Raw genomic sequence first — 17,099 nt, 5'->3', positions numbered from 1 at the left:
TAGGTCTGACAAAATGGTCACCGTGAAAACTTTTGTTTGTTAGTCCAAGGTCCACTCACCCACCAAGTTTGAGCTCCATAGAGGCAATTTGAAATTTCTACCTTTTTTGACCTATGACCTCTTAACCGTAGGTCTGACGAAAAGGTCACCGTGGAAACTTTTGTTTGTTAGTCCAAGATCCACCCACCCACCAAGTTTGAGCTCCATAGGGCAATTTGAAATGTCTACCTTTTTTTGACCTATGACCTCTTAACCGTAGGTCTGACGAAAAGGTCACTGTGGAAACTTTTGTTTGTTAGTCCAAGGTCAACACACCCACCAAATTTGAGCTCCATAGAGACAATTTGAAATTTCTACCTTTTTTGACCTATGACCTCTTAACCGTAGGTCTGACGAAAAGGTCACCGTGGAAACTTTTGTTTGTTAGTCCAAGATCCACCCACCCACCAAGTTTGAGCTCCATAGGGGCAATTTGAAATGTCTACCTTTTTTTGACCTATGACCTCTTAACCGTAGGTCTGACGAAAAGGTCACTGTGGAAACTTTTGTTTGTTAGTCCAAGGTCAACACACCCACCAAATTTGAGCTCCATAGAGACAATTTGAAATTTCTACCTTTTTTGACCTATGACCTCTTAACCGTAGGTTTGACAAAAGGTCACCGTGGAAACTTTTGTTTGTTAGTCCAAGATCCACCCACCCACCAAGTTTGAGCTCCATAGGGGCAATTTGAAATTTCTACCTTTTTTGACCTATGACCTCTTAACCGTAGGTCTGACGAAAAGGTCACCGTGGAAACTTTTGTTTGTTAGTCCAAGGTCAACACACCCACCAAGTTTGAGCTCCATAGGGGCAATTTGAAATTAGACTTTAATTGGACTTGACCCCGGCCTTGACCTTTGACCTTTAAAAATATAAACTCGTTCTTCCTCATACCAAGCTGCACCCACCCACCAAGTTTGAGGAACGCGCGACCCCCGGTCTCCGAGAAAAGAGGCGGACAGACAAACAGACGTACAGATTCTGGTGAATTATGTTAAGGAGAATACACTCGAAAGTATTGATTCGTAGATCCGAATCCACGAGCGATAGCGAGTGGATTGGGATCTACGAATCAATACTTTCGAGTGTATTCTCTGACTTAAACCATTGCCCCAAATACAAATAGGCCCAGAGAGTGGATACATTTTTTAAATTATTTATGTATTTATTTCAATTTCTTTCTTTCTTTCTTTCTTTCTTTCTTTCTTTATTTCTTGACCGATTTCAACGAACGAGGTCTTAAATCCGAGTTAAAAGATGCAGCTATTGCCTGCTGATTCTAATTATGACATATCTGTCTTTGTTTCGGATATACAGGGGTGAAAATAACTGGTACCTGAATTATTTTGTGGTCTGTATTTTCATCATCGGTCATGTCAATAACATATCGCTGGCCAAAAACGACAAAACCTTTGGTCCAAGCATAAAGCCTTCACGCTTGGACCAAGGGTTTTGTCGTTTTAACCAACGACAATAACTTTAGCCCAAATAAAGCAAGTTTGTTTCCTGCAGGTGGTGTGTAACCCAACATACGAAATGCGGTTTATAATTTTGCTTATTTTTTATATTTATTATTAGTCAGGATTCATGATAAATTATGCCTGAAATTACAAATTTTATTGTCGAATCAGTGCAGAGGTCAGATAAAAAAACCCCGTATGCGGTAAAACGGCTCTCCAAAACTAAATTCGCAGGGCCGACAGGAAACAAACTCGTTTTTAGCCTAACAGAATCAATATCAGATCATAATGCTTCCTCTGCTTCTCCTGACCCTTCTTCTGTTTGAGTTGCGAACCATTGTAGTAAGCTGAAAATAGAGGGAAAAGACAACTTCATAACTTTTGACGACTAGAGATCAGTCAGACAAAGAGGTACGTAGAGAGGAGAGGAGAGGAGGACAGAGGAAAGGAGAGGAGGACAGAGGAGAGGAGAGGAGGGGTTCTTAAAGAGGAGATGTACTTGGAGAGGAGAGGAGAGGAGAGGGGAGGGGGAGGGAAGGGAGGAGAGTGGAAGGGAGAAGAGAAGAGAAGAGAGAGAGAAGAGAGAAGAGAGAAGAGAGAAGAGAGAAGAGAGAAGAGAGAAGAGAGAAGAGAGAAGAGAGAAGAGAGAAGAGAGAAGAGAGAAGAGAGAAGAGAGAAGAGAGAAGAGAGAAGAGAGAAGAGAGAAGAGAGAAGAGAGAAGAGAGAAGAGAGAAGAGAGAAGAGAGAAGAGAGAAGAGAGAAGAGAGAAGAGAGAAGAGAGAGAAGAGAGAAGAGAGAAGAGAGAAGAGAGAAGAGAGAAGAGAAGAGAAGAGAAGAGAAGAGAAGAGAAGAGAAGAGAAGAGAAGAGAAGAGAAGAGAGAGAGAGAGAGAGGAGAGGAGAGAGAGGAGAGGAGATAAAGAGATGAGGGTAGCGTAATGTAGATTTGAGGAGACACTCATTTCTGCTGGATCAAATTTCTAAGTAATTTTATGACTCTCAGCACACTCTGATTGACTAGGAAATCCAGTATTCTGGGGGTCATAAACTTGGAAACAGTGGCGTAGCGTCATAGGGGCGATTGCAAAATCCAACTGGAAAAAATGACCAAAAAACGGTGCCCCTAATCATGGTTGGTGCCCCTCCCCCATATGATGACCCATGCTACGCCAATTTAATCTAGCAGAAATAAGAGAGAAGGGGGAGTAGCGACGTTTATGGACAGGGTAAGGGACAGGGTAGGGGAGCGGAGAGATGAGAGAATTTCTGTCCCACAGAAATACAAAAACATTTTAAAACATTAACTTGTTTCGGTTTTAGTCAAAAAACGTTTTAATAACATTTAAATGCTGGGTTATATAAAGATCATGAAACTAGTTTGAAACGATTTATAAAAATACACTGCAACAGTATTTAGAAAAATTATTTTACTATATACCCTCCCAAAAATATAATTGTAAAATTGTTTTGGCGAACATTTTTGGAAAATATTTGTCAACACTTTTAAGTAACATTATGTTGCAATGTTTTGCAGCAAGTTTTCAAATATAATTTTGAACATTATTAAAACATTTTATATATAACCCCGACATTTAAAATATTTTTCCAATGGTTTTGTGTTTGGTGGAAATGCCAGAAAGAATGCTCAATGTGGTAGGTTTACACAAACAGAACATAATACAATAAGAAAATATGCCGTATTTTTTCTTAAAATTAGGTTAGCACGATTACTTCAAAACCTCGAAACAAAAATAACATTCAGCCAGCAAATAAAATTAAGACGACAAATAATAAAAATCAAATAAAGAAAAGCAAGAAAGAAGCTGCGCACATTTTGACTTACTGCTCTGTGTCAGGTCCATCACCATCGAAACTGCCGCTATTTATCATACTGCTGTAAACGGCAAAAAAGGAAATAACATAATTACACACTTCAAAATGGTTGGTTTATTAATTGCTTTCATTTGTTTTTCACTCCTACGGAACAAAATGGGTGTCCAGGAGGCATATTTATTTATTGCAATGGGCCGTAATAGGCTAACCCTAACCCTAAACCCAGGCTCGTACGCAAAAGTATAAAAAGTATACAAAAAGTCCCAAAATATCACAATTTGTGAGCGTAGCCAGCAAAAAAAAATACAGGTTAGGTGTATATAATTGCGGCCCGTTTTGGTTGCAGCGGCCCATTATGGTTGCAGAATGAAACTACGTGTCCCGGAGCAACTTAAAAGAATATTAGTAGGCTAGTGGTCGCCACATACAAAAACTGTTACCCCTAACCCTTTTCCTAACCCTGACGCCTACCCATAATCCTAACCCAGATTTCTTCCTTGTGATGGCAGCAGTGGCGTAGATTTCTTTTCGCCATTGGGGGGGATGGGGTTAGAAAAAAATGTTTGAAGTCAGCACCTTTTGGCGACAAAATAAGGTTATGGTACAAATGCGAGCGAAGCGCGCGAAAAATTTTGCAATATTAAAGCTAAACTGGTGAAATATTATACAAAAGTTGAATAAATTCGCGCGGAGCGCGAAAAATTTAGCACTTTTAGGTTGAAATGGCCAAATATGGGGTTATTTGATTGGAAACCCATATACAGGCGTCAACATTGGGGGGGGATGATTGTATGGATCATCCCCCCCTGGCAAAATATTGGGGGGGGGGATAAATCCCCCCATCCCCCCCGGATCTACGCCTATGGATGGCAGTTATTTTCAAGCCTTGCCGTTGTCATGGTTTCCCAAAATTGCGTTTTTGTTTGAACTGTTGATTTTGTTTTTTTTTTCCTATAAAGTATGATGAATAGGAGATGTATAATATTTCAAAATGTGTAAAATAAAGTTTTCGTTTTTATAAATTAATTTATAATTATTTACCACCTACCAATCTTTTATTGAAAAATTTAATGAGAAAATGAATGAAAGAACGAATGAATATAGTTGTTAGATTGTTGATGAGAATAAATATGATCACTGAGTTGAAAATATGATGTGAATGCGAGTCCGAATATGGTTAAAGAAAGCAAGTGTTGAAGAATGATTAATAAAAAAAAATGCTAGTATACATGTTTTTGGCTCAAAATAATTTGTTTTGAATGAGGTTTTAGAGCAAGCCATTGCAAATTAATGATTTGTGTACATGGCTAGCTGTGAACTGGAGATGTACTGGTTGGTAACTTATTATTGATATGAGCCTAACCAGGATTCAAATTTGGGATCTGTGAGGGGGGGGGGTTGAGCTGGGTAAAGAACTAAATTGATCTCAATTGAAGAACATAAGAGCTGCTACACTACAAAGTTCCTATTGGGACCGCCTGCACAGGTACAACATCATTAAGGTGCTTGGCTGGTACTGTGCAGTACCAGTGAAATACCAGTGCAGTACCACTGCTGATGAGAAGCAGTATTGGTACTGTGTAGGTACCAGTCAGGTACCTTGATCATGGTGTACCTGTGCAGGCGACCACAATAGGAATCTTGCAGTGTGGTTCTAGTTCTCTACTGGAACTTTGGGTAGACAACTTCCACACTTAAACCTAAAGGTAGGGGTACAGGATAGGTATCAGAACTGGCTGTACCCCATATCCGGAACGGATCCTGGCTGCAACAGTACATGCACAATGAGCAGTGGCAAGGTCAAACTCTAATCTACACCAAGACAACTAAAGAACCAGCTTGAAAGGTGACTGTGACTGTGGATGATGTTATGCATGATTTGTAGAAATAAGTGGGTAGAGGAGGGTAGCTTATTTAAAACAAAAATGAAGGTTTAAGAAAAAAAAAAAAAAAGATGGATAGGGGTTCATACATTCACAAATGTGCACAAAGGTCACAGTATGGCCTATTCCCCTGGAGGGCTACCTGCACAGATACACCTTCGCCAAGGTACCCGACTTGTACACACAGAGTACCTATGGTACACAAAGTACCAATGCTGCTACTGCACAGTAGGCCTACCAGCCAAGTACCTTAGCGATGGCGCATCTGTGCAGGTGGCCCCAATAGGCATTTTGTAGTGTATGTAGTAGTGCTTGGTGATGACAATGCACACACAAATCGGATATTCCAGCTGAAATCCATGTACCATGAAAGACACAACTTAAATTTCCCGGGGTTTAGGAATTTCAACTGGGATAGCCCATTATGTATGACATATCATACTACACAAGCCTACCCTCTAAACAAGTTTCACCCAACCAGCAAGGCATAATGCTGTAAGTCCATAGTCCATGCATTTACATGCAGCATCACAGACACATCATCAGTTGAATTCACTTTTTAAAAGCAGTCTGCAGGGCTGCATACTGTTAATACCAGTGCCAAAGCCTCAAGAAGGGGAAGCCCCTGGGATGCTAGCCACTGATAGTCTAGATTTGTAGGCCTTTTGCCAATTTTGTTAGATCACCCCCCCCTGCCCCCCATGAAAGTAGCATTGTCCCCCCCATGGAAATAGTAGGAATCACAACGAAATCGATCGTCTGTGACTAATCCCTCATATCTATTCTTCATTACAAAGGAAGAGGACTCATCTACTATTTCCATGGCCCCCCTTAGCACCCCTGGATAAATCCTAGCTACCTCCACTGGTTAACAGTAATTAATTGTATCAAAACAAATAATAAACATGGATAACAGCTACATGCAACAATTATAAGTTTCAGAATCAATGCACATGCTATAATACATTCATGCACTGATCATTTTATAAGGAAGTTTCATACTCACCATGATGGGCGTATCAGTATTAGGTGCTTAGTGATGAGCATATTGATGAGTCATCTCAATGCAAGCAATGGTTTTTAAGATAATGCATCATGCATGTGTGAGTTAGTAAGATTAATTATTAATGACATAGTGTATCAATTAAATTTGCCTAAGTTATTAATGTTCAGAAAAATAATGTAAATTAATTATCATCTCGTCCATGGGCAGGAAAACACAGTCTTTGGCCCCTGAACATGTTTAAAGCAAAACCTCCTATGTAACCTATTTGCAGTTTTTGTTTTAAACATGTTCAAGGGCCAAAGACAAAGGATGCTTTTCCTGCCATATCACTCTAATTGGTCTATTACAATTGAAATCCATACACCCCCTATGCAAGACATGACCTTGATCTTCCACACAGGGAGTGTGAATTTCAAACAGGCTACCTGAATCAGTAACTCCATTTGAAAGCTACACTCCTTGTGTGGGAGATTAGGGTCATGTCTTCCACAGGGGGTTTTGGATTTCAACTAGAATAGCCTAATTTCTTTATGCTCTATGATATGTTACAATAAGAATGATAATAATAAATCCTTTTACCTATGAATACATGCTTACCACTGAAGCAGAATCCAGCATGAAACTCCTAATATCAGTCTCGGAATCAAAATTGGCCATCGAAATGAAACTGGACTGTAGCGCCAAGACGACACCAGCAGTGATGAGTAACTTCACATGGAGAGTGTGCAAAGTGTCGTCTCAACAGAGTCTGGAAATCTAATTGTCAGGTCCTATACAACCTTGATGCCAACCTTGGTAAATGGAACTCCCTTTTGTCTCTTGTCATTCCTCTCAAGCTGCACGTTAGCCTTTCATGTGTTCTTATATCAAGCATGCACATTCAACCACCCACTCATACCACTGATTCTTCAACTTTTTATCCGCCTCAGTGAAGACTGACCCTACACCCTTAACTATGGACATTGTTTATAATGCCATTTGCAAGCTCTTGGCACATCCAGCAAGGAAAACACAAAAATGTGACGTGTCATGTCAAAAGGAGACACTTTTGGGCAGGATCGTAAATGGAGAAATAGCCAAAAATCTGCCCGAGGGTGATTTTTTCCAAATTTGGGTTTGTTGCAAATTTGTGATGTTAGTATTTTTCTGATAGTTTCAGACCGGAATATAACTGGCATCTTGTATTTTTAGAGACATATTTCAAGGTAATTCCTACTCTCAACATTGTCAATAATATTTTTAAAGGCCGATATCTCAATTTCCAATTTTATAATACCATAACTTACGAACTCAATATCTTTGCTTTGGAATGTCCGATTTCATTGGGGAAAACGGTGTTGTGGAGCAAAATATCTCTATATTTAAGATATGTAAAAACCTCAACATTTATAACCTGCCCAAAAGTGTCTCCTTTTGACATGACACGTCACAAATGTGTTAGGAATACACCCAAATGTATTAGGAATACACCTAAAAGTATTAGGAATACTCTTAAATGTATAAGGTATACACCAAAATATATTAGGAATACACCCAAGTGTACTATGAATACTCCCAAATGTATTTGGAATACACCCAAATGTATAAGAAAAACACCAAAATATATAAGAAATACACCCAAATATATTAGGAATACACCCAAAATTTTAGGAATAAACCCAAAAGTATTAGTAATTTACCTAAATTCAATACACACACATTCTGCACTCACTTGAGCCATATTTGTGTGCATTATTGCCTGATTTATACATCAGATGGGCACTTGTGCATACAGAACATCACCTCAGATGATATCTGAGTTATGGTTAAGTAACCCTGATATCACCTCAGGTGATATTTTGGATGAGAAATTCCCCATCTTACTGGTATGTAAACACATCCAAATCAATTTCAACATTTCTCTATGAAATCTACTTCATGATTTATTTTCTGTGAACAGTATACAACTTGCTTTGCATAAATAATAATATTAAATACATAAATGAAGTTTTTTACAAGAGTAAGTACAAACATAAACTGTTTATAATAACATCTAATACAACTATCTCAATTTAATTATTTGATCATTAAAAAATAATAGCACCAAATACAAAATGTTAATAGAATCTTCCTTTGGTCTTGACAAAGAACGTGAAATACTGTAAAAGTGGAAATTTTCGCGGGATTAATTTTTTGTGCTTTGCCGATTTTGAACTGTTTCCCTTGTTTTTAAATTCGCGATTCTAAGTTTCCTTACATTGACCTATACACATAAGGAATATATTCGCGCATTGCTATTTTCGCGGTAGCAGCTTGGAACATGAAAATAAATGTAGCACGAAAATTTCCACTTATACAGCACCTGATTATTCTTCCATATTTTGAGTTCAATTGCTCCAGTGAGTTTGAATTCTAGAAGCAACATGGAATCTTGAATGTGTCAATTCTTTAAGATTAGGCTGCATAAATGGACAAAATACCCAGCTCATCAGAGCTTCTGTGGCTCAACCTCCTGGACACCCATCAGGGCCCATATGGCAGGCCCTTTGCCCCTGCTGGTTGCACTAAAGCTTCACATTCATAAGATTCCACACCCTCCTAAGTTAATAATTAAGTACAGACTATATCACAATGATAGGAAACGACGACTTGTCAATTTTGCAGAATTTTAGGGTCAGTTTGGGGTTAATTTTTTAAAATATTTGAAATTTTATTATGTTTTATCTTCTCCAGGAATTTTAGGTCATGAAGATCACAAATTCCATTCTAAAGTTACAAACAACTTTTAAAGGAAGTGACATATTTATTGAGAGCACCTATGCAATAAATATCTTTGAGTAGTGTTATTGTGTTGTGAGTAAAACTATGGTATAAATATGCTGATCTTCATTGAATGACAATACTAAATAGCTCCCAGAAGCAACAACCTATTGGCTTCAGATTATCAGATAAGTTCACATATGACATTATGCCTTTTTCGATTACATGTAGCACAAAAATTACAATTATTAGTGACTTTTTATTTTTAACATTTTTTGAAAATATCAAATCCTGGTTCTAATCATTTTGATATAGTTTGTATAAGTTGCATCCCCTGATTACAAACAAAAACATTATGACAATGATAAATTTCTATCTTTACTACAAATATTACTTTTGAGTATTAAGTCATGGATACAAAAACATTCGGATTACAGTTTTGTCATAATAAATATATACATCTTACTTTATATACATATTGCACTAAATATACATAATTGATAATACACAATTAGTAACAAAATTAGGGTATAAATTCTAAAAAATTAGTGAAAAGCTGTATTTCACAAAAACCAATATCAAATTTGAAAATCTAGTTATCAAACATAAATTAATTTGCACTATAAACTTACATAAAATTTGATATCACAAAAAAACAGTATCAAATTTGAACATTTTGTTATTAAATATAAATTAATTTGCACGATAAACTTACTACTTAAGTCCTGTCTTCATATACCGACCTTTCACTTCTGACCTTTTTATTGCTGATCTTTCTTCAGAAATTAAACAAATAGAGCAACAGTGCAAACGACATGTGCATGCACACACATACGCATCTGTACACCACTGCAATATTTCTGAGGTCATTGCCAAGGTCGTTGGAAGACTGGGCTATACCAGTTAAAATCCATACACCCTCAATTGAGGACAGGGGGTGTAGATTTCAAATGGAGTCACCCATTCAGGGAGCCCACTTGAAATTCACACTCCCTTTGTGGAAGATTAAGGGCACATCTTCCACAGGGGCTAGGTGGTGTACATTGTATGGATTGCAACTGTAATAGTCCAATGTGGTGTTCCTAACAAAGTCCTGAGACCAAATAATGTGATCAGATTAACAAACATACACATTCACTTTGAAGGAATATAGGTTTGAGAAATTGATACATGTAGCACAAATTTAAACACAATCCTGGAATTTTGTGTGTTGTGCTACATGTATGGTCAAACCCTTTTTCACAAATCACATCAATTAAACAATACATAGTTAGTTCATCATGCAATGCAGTGCATCAATTCAATCATGCAGTTCAAATTCTCAATCCATCTATCTATGTTGGCAACAACTATTCATTAAGCCTCAATGCATCACATTTAGTTTGGTCCTTGTGGTGCCCGATAGATACCGATGGCTCATACCCTGAATTTGCGTAAAAGCCATAGCACTATATACAAATGGTCCTCTTATGTGCAATTCAATTTATTTCATCTGTTGGGTATAATAGTAGAAACCTTCGGTGCCACAGATAGCCCTATAGGACCTAACTACAAATAGTGCTAATTAGGTACATTATGCAAATGTCAAGATACAGCTATAATAAATCCTACTCCAATGGGTTATTCCATTTGAAATCATACCACTGTGGTAGACTTATGAAATGTCTTTCACAGAGGGAGTATGTTTATCAAATGGAATTATCTAGGGTTAATTATTTTGAAACCCATACCCCCCCTGTATATGATTTTACCTATATCTTCCACCACTGGAGTTAGTATTTCCCCAGTATTTCAAATCAAAGTTATCTACTTGAAGCCTACAATCCCTCTGTGGAAAACTTGATCAAAATATTCCACAGAGGGAGTGTGGATTTCCAATAAAACAGTCCATAGTATTGGTCATCCGCAACACAATAGAGCTACACAAGCAATGTACACATGAACTGTTTCTTTCACTCACACAGGGATGACTACATCTCCAAAGTTGTGTACAGTATATTATAGAGTTCACTACTTGTTTTACAGCCAACACCTTTTACAATACTAGTAATGCACAAAAAACCAATATATATCTTGCACTTCCCAAACATTTGCACCCAACCCCGCCTGCGAAACAACCCAAGGCACTGATGTAAATCGCCACAGATATGCCAGGTGCCTTGTTACCTTATATTTCTTACTGTTATCAAGGCATTCTTAAGCATGTTACTGCCTATATGGCCCTTGGTGAACAAAAAACTCCCTATGCATGTGAAGATGTAAGAAATTTTGCACTTGAAATATTATATGGGCAAAAATAAGTAGCAAACTAAACAGTTTTGATTCAATGGGTATTTCAGCATTGCAAAGCTTTCATAATGGGCCGGCAATGATACTGGCATGATAACTTGAGTTTACAGAAATGTTGACATTCCCATAGCTAAGGGGTTCTCAATCATGTTTTGTTCAAGGGCCACAAGCAGATATAAAACATTCATGCTTGAGGGCCAAATACTCCCCAAGCTTCATATTTCAGAGTTGGTCAGAGCCAAATGTCAGTGGATAGCAGGACGGAATGGGCTATTCCATTTAAAAGCCACACTACCTTATGGGGAGTATGAATTTCAAATGGAATGAACACATTAGGCAGCTCCATTTGAATTCCATACACCCTCTGAGAAAGATTCAACCTGAATTGAGAAAGATTCAACCTGAATCTTTCACAGGGGAGGATAAGTTTCAAAAAGAGTCGGTTAATGTGCTAATTCCATTTGAAATTCCTACTTCCACTGTGGAAGATATTTCCAAAATCTTCCACAGGGGAGTGTGGATTTTGAATGGATAAATGCAAGAGCCCATTTGGCCCACGGCTTGCCTGTTGAGAACTCCTATCTTAGCTTATCAATAGTATCACAAATAATGATTGCTTTTTGTTTTAAAGAAAAGCGAAACCAACAAACAAAAAGACAAACAAATTAGTGGTGCAAAAGACAACAAGTTAAAGCAATTGATGTGAGAACCTACTAGCAGGTTCCTATGGTAACAAGTAGGTTCATTAGGTACTGGTACTACATGGTTCCTTCAGTATCATGTAGGTTCCTATTTACGCTTAAAAAATGCCAGAAAACAGTAAGGGACATTGCTTTCAGAGAAGTTTGGACCTCTCTTGTCCGTGGTGGGCATACACAGTGCAAACACAGAAGTGGGGTTCTGATTGGCCAATTCAATTATCCCACAGACCGGTAATACAGCAAAGCTTTAGTTGGTGCAAAGCGGCACTCATGAAGGGAACACAAAGCCCAAACTATGTTGCTCATTGACAAGACCAAGAGAGGTTTGAACTTCTCTGGAAGCTACTGTAGTAGCAGACCTTCGTAGTTGACATTGTTAGTATTAAATCATGCTGATAACACTACTTTCCATGCAGCATATGGTGCACTCATAAAACAGTCTCTTTTTCTAAGTATTCAGAAGAAGGTTTGTACCTGCGCACACGTGTTCGGTCTTCTGGACGGATTCTCTCTTGGTTCTGAAAAGAAAGTAGGAATTCAATGTAAGAATGCACCGTCTGGTAATAAGTGATGTTTTGGGCGAAACTGAGCTATTGATGAATTATGGAAATAGAGGTAAATGCACACATTTCAAGCTCTTTACTAAATAATGAAAACGTTAAAAACAATAATTTCGAAGTAAATTGCAAAAAAGTCTAATTTAATCCTAAATAAATTTGCAAACATGCAGAAAGTGGGATTAACCCTCTAACATTTTCTAGCAAATTTGAATGGTATATGATATGGAAAAGTGGTCCCTTTGTTAGTTTGGACCTTCTTGGGTACATTTTTGTCAAATGGGGAGGGTGGGCTATACCGCTAGTGGAGATGACAACAATATTAAAAAATATTTAAAAACTTGGCTATTAGTGAACATGTCGACAGGGCTAATCATATGTGGTGTGATCAAGCAAAATCAGTCTGAAGTTGGCCATATTTGATTTTCAGTTTTTACATGATTTGCAAAGCTACATTTTGCAGAAAACCCCATTGAAATAGAAAATTAGTTCCAAAGATATGAACAGTTGAAGTGTTTCCAAAACAATATGCAACAAAATAAATTATTGTCTTTGTTTGGCTATATTTGAAAATCACATATTATTACTTGGGGGAGTCGAAAATCTTAGAGAACGAGAGAGTGACAGAAAAGCATGATGGATCAAAGAGTCAATTCAGATCAGAAGAAGGGGGCGAGGAGTTATGAACAGAGATGAGGGGATCTACAATCTAAGTCATGTGTATGATCCACCATTGGAGACTGCTAGGAAGACTAACATCACTACTGGAAATGACACAACTTCCCACCAGTCATCACAACAAGAACAAGGTTTGAAAAAGTCAGTGGTTCACTGATGAAACTGTCAGCAAGAAAATAGTAAGTATCTTGTAACTGGTTTTGACAGGTTAAAAACTCTTTGGTAATATCACTAAACCTGATGAACATGTTTCAAGCAGTGCCATAGTAGGGGGATGCTAGCAGCCTGGGACCATCCCTGTCAGTTCGAAACACCGTCAGTCCAAAACACTGTCAGCCCAAACCACCATCAGTCCAAATTTTTAGGGTTAGGTTTACGGCTAGGGTTAGCGTTAAAATTCAGACTGACGGTGTTTCGGACAAACGGGGTGTACCCGACCGCCCTGATGTTAATGATTTTATGCATTTTTTTAATACTTTTTTGCCCATTGTTGTTAAATGTTGCCCCCCTTAAAAGTTGCCTCCCCCTTTGCCATTGGTTTCAAGAAACAATATATTTGAATCTTGTTATAATTAAAGACAGAGATAAAAAGAATTTATCACGTCTGATGTCACTGTCAATTACGATCCTTGATTGGTTTACACAGGTTAATAGCGCAGTAAAGGAAGACCGATCTATCTGGTGCTGATCGGAGAAAAGGAATAGCAGCAAATGGCTAAAAATTACGTACTTTTACAAGGCAAAAAGCAGCTTTTCTAGGCATTGTTGACATGGTGCCTTCGCGAAAGAAAGTTACCTACTATAAAGACCTAACTTTTGAGATGGTTTGCATGTTTGAAGGTGCAAAATTAACAATAAGGCGCCCGGTTATACCAGCCGCTTTCAGCAAGTCATCATCACGATTCACGACACTTGTAAACAAACACTGCTCGAGTTTGATTGACAGATGACGTCAGACGCGATAAATTCTTTTTATCTCTGTCTTTGATAATAGTACTACTTACCATTGGGTGAAACCATTGTTCTGCTTTCATGGACTCTGTTTCTCTCTTCTTGTCCTGTTGGTTCAAAGAACATACAAAACCAAAGGATGTTTTTTTAGAATCAATACCACTGTAAAAGCTAGGTGGTTTAGCTGTTATGTATCTTATCTGTAATCATAGGGTTGGGGGTTCAAATCACTTTGTGGCTTTGGGCAAGGCCTTAATCACGTTCCACCAAGGTATAAATGGGTACTGTGAATTGGGGTAGATTAACAGACTCGTTGTACGGAGGAGGAGTGGTGGACATCCACAGCAGCATCATTCACAGGAGCCAGTTTCCAACCAAAATTCACTCCAATCATTTAATTTCATTGGCATAGTGTAAAATACCAAATTTTTGAGCGCTGTGGGCGCACATTGTCCGAATGAAGCCCTTTCTTGAAGCTCAAAGACATTACATGTAGTCTCTCTCTAAAAATAAAATATATTCCTCCAATATTACCGGTTCAAAATGATGCAACCAGGAATTTTTTTTGTTTCCCCCTTCAGAAAATGTTAATTTTGCCCCTTCCCATACCCCTGCTAAATGGTATCTTATGAAACTGCATGGTATACATACGTGACATGGTCAAGGGGAATGAGTCACATGTCGACCCTGGACGAAAATGAGTTTTACATATTTTTCTATAGAGGACATTTAGAGCTTTCAGAAACTGAAAACCCTATGTTGATACAACTTTTCTTTAAAAAGTTACATCAATTTATCAACCGCTTTAAACAATATAAAACAAAAAAAATATCTCAAAATCAATATTAGCAATATCCAACTCATTTCCCTTGATCGTGTCACATATCATGAGAATTGCCCCCAGCCCCCCCCCCACACACACACCCCACCCCTACATAATTATACACAAAGTCTACTTACAAAATGATGGATGACACAACTGCATGGAATCCATATCAAGAGAGAGATAATGAGAGTTGCACCAACAACGTTGTCCTTAATTATACGAGCTGAAATGAGAGGTCATCAACATACTCAGTTAATTTGGGCGTATAGACATCTGGGTGCATTCCTAAGACAATTGGGCTATTCCAGTTGAAATCCCTACTACCCCTGGGGGAGATTTTGGAAATACCTTCCACAGGGGGAATAAGTTTTTCAAATATAATTGGTCAGAGTTAATCATTTTGAAACCCATACTCCCCCTTTATTATGGCTTTACCTATATCTTTCACAACTGGAGTGAGTATTTCAAATGGAAGTTTATACCCAATTCTCTATTCTATTCAAAACTCATACTCCCTCTGTGGAAGACTTTAGCTAAATCTTCCACAAGGGCAGTGTGGATTTTAAATGGAATAGCCCATTGCCACCTTTGGTCTAATTGGATAAGGCCAAGAAAAAAACACATGCTTGTTTCCTGTAGCAGGTCCAAAAAGTCAAATGCGAAATGTTTTTTTTTTTTATTTCATGTCTTGAAATGGAAAAAAAAAATGAATTATGCGATATCTTTAGCCTATATTTGGCAACTTAATTTTAGTATTATATTGTATTTTAATGTATTTTATAGTGTTTTTTATATGTTTATAATTATGTACCGCGTAATTTTAGTTCTTTGGTGTGTGTTTAAGGGACCCCATCCAGTGGGCCTGCGCAAAGAGCTTTTAATAGAAATAGAGTCGCAATAGATTATATAATGCTTTGTTCGTTTGATGCCGATTAGAAGTTGCGACAGGCTATTCATAAAAGTGGTACCATTGTTTCTAACAAAGGGGTTCCGACATTAAATTGGTCACTGATCTGGCATCATATTAACGCTCTACACAACAAGCGAGTATCAATAAGTGACCACAATACAGTCATGTGTAAGGGCAGTTCACACGTATCGCAATGTGTGCTTGTGTGGGTCTGAAGTCTACAAGGGAGGCTTTATAGCTGTCGATGCAATCATCTTTACTACCCACCTGACTTTAGGCGCTTCATTTAAATAAATTGAATGCTCTTGCTGATCGATTACACATTAGAATGTATGAAGGCTGCCATTTCCACATATCTATATTACACTATAATGGTAATCGCTATATGTATACATGTAAGCATAAGTATAGGCCTATAATTAAAGGTTGTTTTTAAGAAATTTCCATTTAATTTTATTTTAAGAAGGAGATTGATATAGAAAAAGTGGCGTACCCAATGAGGGGAGGGGGTTGGGAAGGGGCAGATTCACCCCTGTGAGAAGTCTTGGGAGGGGAGGAGGGAGGAAGAGGGGAGGAGGGGATATGGAGAATAAGAGAGGGCTGGAGGAAGGGAGAAATGAAAAGATATAATAAAGACAAGTAAATAAATAGAAATATAAGGAAAATGATGGGAATGAGAGAGGGAGGGTGAGAGGGGACAAGGAGAGCGTGGGAGTGATATAAAGTGTAGGCCTAAGAATAAGTACAGAGAAGGGAAAAGAAAGGAATGATGAATACATTTAATTATAATTATTAGGCCTATATAATAACTAAACACATAACAGCACTGGGCAGCCATTCGATGATGTCAATGCCTTTATTGGTTACGTAATTAAAACGCCCAGTCAGATGTATTTCACACCTGCCAAACACAAGTCACCCAATTTCGAAAACTGGACGTTGAATGTTCACTCTCATTAATATTGATTGGCAACATTTTCCAATATGTCAGCGCTCTAATCGGAAACAATAGAACAATAGACCCTGCAGAGCGTTGGGCCTGCGTGCCTGTTCGGGGTTGCCCTTTTGCACCACACACCACATTTTGATATTTTTATGTGCAATAAAGGTATTAAACTAAACTAAACTATCCTACCCTTTTCGCTGCAAATTGGAATGGGAATTTACAGTGGGTTTCTCCGACACAAAAAAAAATATCATATTACTTCATATTTAAGAATATTCATA

The 17,099-nt window shown here is 37.9% G+C and overlaps 1 protein-coding gene across 1 annotated transcript in view; it reads right to left on the bottom strand.

The window, feature by feature from the left end:
- Positions 1–1,612: 1,612 nt before the first annotated feature.
- LOC140162707 (ADAM 17-like protease) overlaps positions 1,613–17,099 on the bottom strand; it is a 48,764-nt gene continuing 33,277 nt past the window's right edge. Inside the window, 5 exon segments of the mRNA XM_072185981.1 lie at positions 1,613–1,848; positions 3,343–3,393; positions 12,425–12,468; positions 14,190–14,243; positions 15,097–15,185. Of these exon segments, the coding sequence (XP_072042082.1) occupies positions 1,785–1,848; positions 3,343–3,393; positions 12,425–12,468; positions 14,190–14,243; positions 15,097–15,185 (302 nt within the window). The 3' untranslated portion in view covers positions 1,613–1,784.

Source organism: Amphiura filiformis, chromosome 10 (genome assembly GCF_039555335.1).
Source record: "Amphiura filiformis chromosome 10, Afil_fr2py, whole genome shotgun sequence".
NCBI lineage: Eukaryota > Metazoa > Echinodermata > Ophiuroidea > Amphilepidida > Amphiuridae > Amphiura > Amphiura filiformis.
This window is presented reverse-complemented; position numbering and strand designations above follow the sequence as displayed.